This window comes from Chinchilla lanigera, unplaced genomic scaffold, assembly GCF_000276665.1.
Source record: "Chinchilla lanigera isolate Chin_1 unplaced genomic scaffold, ChiLan1.0 scaffold00055, whole genome shotgun sequence".
NCBI classification, from domain to species: Eukaryota; Metazoa; Chordata; class Mammalia; order Rodentia; family Chinchillidae; genus Chinchilla; species Chinchilla lanigera.
This window is the reverse complement of record NW_004955456.1, coordinates 7,223,896-7,225,855: the sequence shown is the minus strand read 5'-3', so window position 1 is coordinate 7,225,855 and position 1,960 is coordinate 7,223,896. Positions and strand designations below refer to the sequence as shown.

Genomic DNA, 1,960 nt, shown 5'->3' with positions numbered 1-1,960 from the left:
ATGGAAGTGCAGACTCAGGAGAGTCCTGGGGTGACGGGACGCCCCCTTCAGCCCGCAGGGGCCCCAGCGTGGCTGCAGCCACAAACTCCAGGCCTTCCGGGAGGCCTGGGCCTCCTTGGGGTTCTGTGAGCTCAAGAGGGCTGCTGCCTGCTGCTTCCTGCAGAGCTGGCTCTGCCTCTACAGCACCGGGTGGCCGGCCTAAGGCGGCGCTCCTGTCCTGGGAGGGGTGAGCTGGCGCCTGGGTGGCAGGTGTTCCTCTGGCCACAGAGTCAACTTCAGCGCCCACCTGAGGGGTCGCTTCGGCGGTCACCTGCCCAGTGTGAGGGGTGACAGCAGCTGCAGACTCCCGGCCGGAAGCCAGGCCCTCTTCCGAGATGCCTGCGACTGACTCCTGGCTCTGGCTGAGACGGGTTTCTCCCTCTGGGACCTGAGGGGTGGGCGCTGTCCCCCTGGGCTCTGCACTCCAGGACACAGCCCTACCCGAACACTCCTGCTCTGCCTTCTGGCCAGCGTCCTGCAGCAGCGCGCTGGGCTGGGCGTGCGGCTCCCCGCTGTACAGCCTGTCGTCGTCAGCCCCTGCATAGGACGCTGAGTCCGAGTCTGAGGAGGCCGCCGAGGTGTCGTCTCGGAAGGCAAAGGCCTCGTCCATGCCCTCAGTGATGGACAGGTCGGACAGGGACTGCAGGAAGGAGGCCGAGGCACTGTCCTCCTCATCCTGTCTGGCCGCTTCCCCGTCAGGGGCCAGGTTGTCAGGTGCCACCTCCTCTTCCTCCTCCTCCTCAGGGGACAGTGGCGTCACCTCCACCGACTCCACTTGGAAGATAAGGCTACCCTGAAATGGCAGGAGGGCTGCAGGGATCATTGGGTCATTGGCCAGGAAGTCCAGGTCAAAGAAGTGGCCCTCCTGGCCCCAGGAAGAGCCACTGTCCCCTGACAGGCTGGACTCAGAGGATGGGGTCTCGGCAGGGTGCTGCTCCCATTCCTCAGCCGCTGACTCTGGCGGGGAGAAGCTCCAGCCCAAGGGAAAGTCCGGCCCCTCGGTGGGAGCCAGCAGGCTGAGGGAACAGGAGGGTGACAAGGTCCCACTGTCCCCATCCGCTGTAACATAGGAGCCCGAGGGCGAGGAAGCCAGCGAGTCCAGCAGCTCCGCCTCAGGGTCCCATGCGTCCCTGTGCAGCCCATGGCCGAGAAGCAGGGCGTAGGTGGCCTCGGTGGGGGTGGAGGGAGGGGTGAAGTAGGGCTCAGGGACTGGGGACCAGGAAGGCACAGGAGGATCATCCTGAGAGCACAGCTCCTGTTCCCTGAGCACTGGCAGGGCTGCCCTGGGTGATGGCGGTGCCTGGCATGTCTCCTCGCCCATCACAATCCGGGGCTCCAGGGTGGCGGCCAGAGCCTGGGGGTGCAGGCCCTCAGGGAGGAGCACGGGGTTGGGGCCGCCCTCTGCTGGGTCTGCCCAGGATGATGGGCCCCCACCATGCCCGGCATCCCAGCTGGCTCCCTCGGGCTGAGGCCGGGCACCTGGCTTGCTGGGTAGGAACGTGAGAGCCAGGGGGCTAGGCCCTGGGGTCAGGGCATGAGGCTCCCGTCGGTCCTCTCCCAGGATGGTGGCAGCAGGTGCATCACAGGCGAGATCTGCAGAGACAGAGAAAGGCATGGGGCACCCTGGTCAAATCTCCAGGCGAGGCCAGGCCACACCAGTGAGCTGGGCGTGGGGCCGGGGACCAGTGTCCACTTTCAGGGGCCTAGGGAGAGCTGGCTGGAGAAGGCAGGAAAGCAGAGCTCGGCAGGGAGAATTTCGAGGAGTTCTGCAGAGCTGAGAAGTGCTGACGGCAGCTCTGGGTAGACGGTGGGGGTGGGGAGCGCTGCTGTGTGTTCCAAGCCCAGGGTTTTCTCGGGGACGCTTCAGGAAAGATGCAAGTAGCACTTTCTCTCCTTTTGGAGACAGCCTGCCGCTTCTTTT

At 65.6% G+C, this 1,960-nt stretch overlaps 1 protein-coding gene across 1 annotated transcript in view; it reads right to left on the bottom strand.

The window, feature by feature from the left end:
* Positions 1-1,632, bottom strand: part of Nacad (NAC alpha domain containing) — a gene marked incomplete at its 5' end in the record, with an annotated part of 6,513 nt that extends 4,881 nt beyond the window's left edge. The window contains 1 exon segment of the mRNA XM_013520513.1: positions 1-1,632. Within this exon segment, the coding sequence (XP_013375967.1) occupies positions 1-1,632 (1,632 nt within the window).
* Positions 1,633-1,960: the final 328 nt, after the last annotated feature.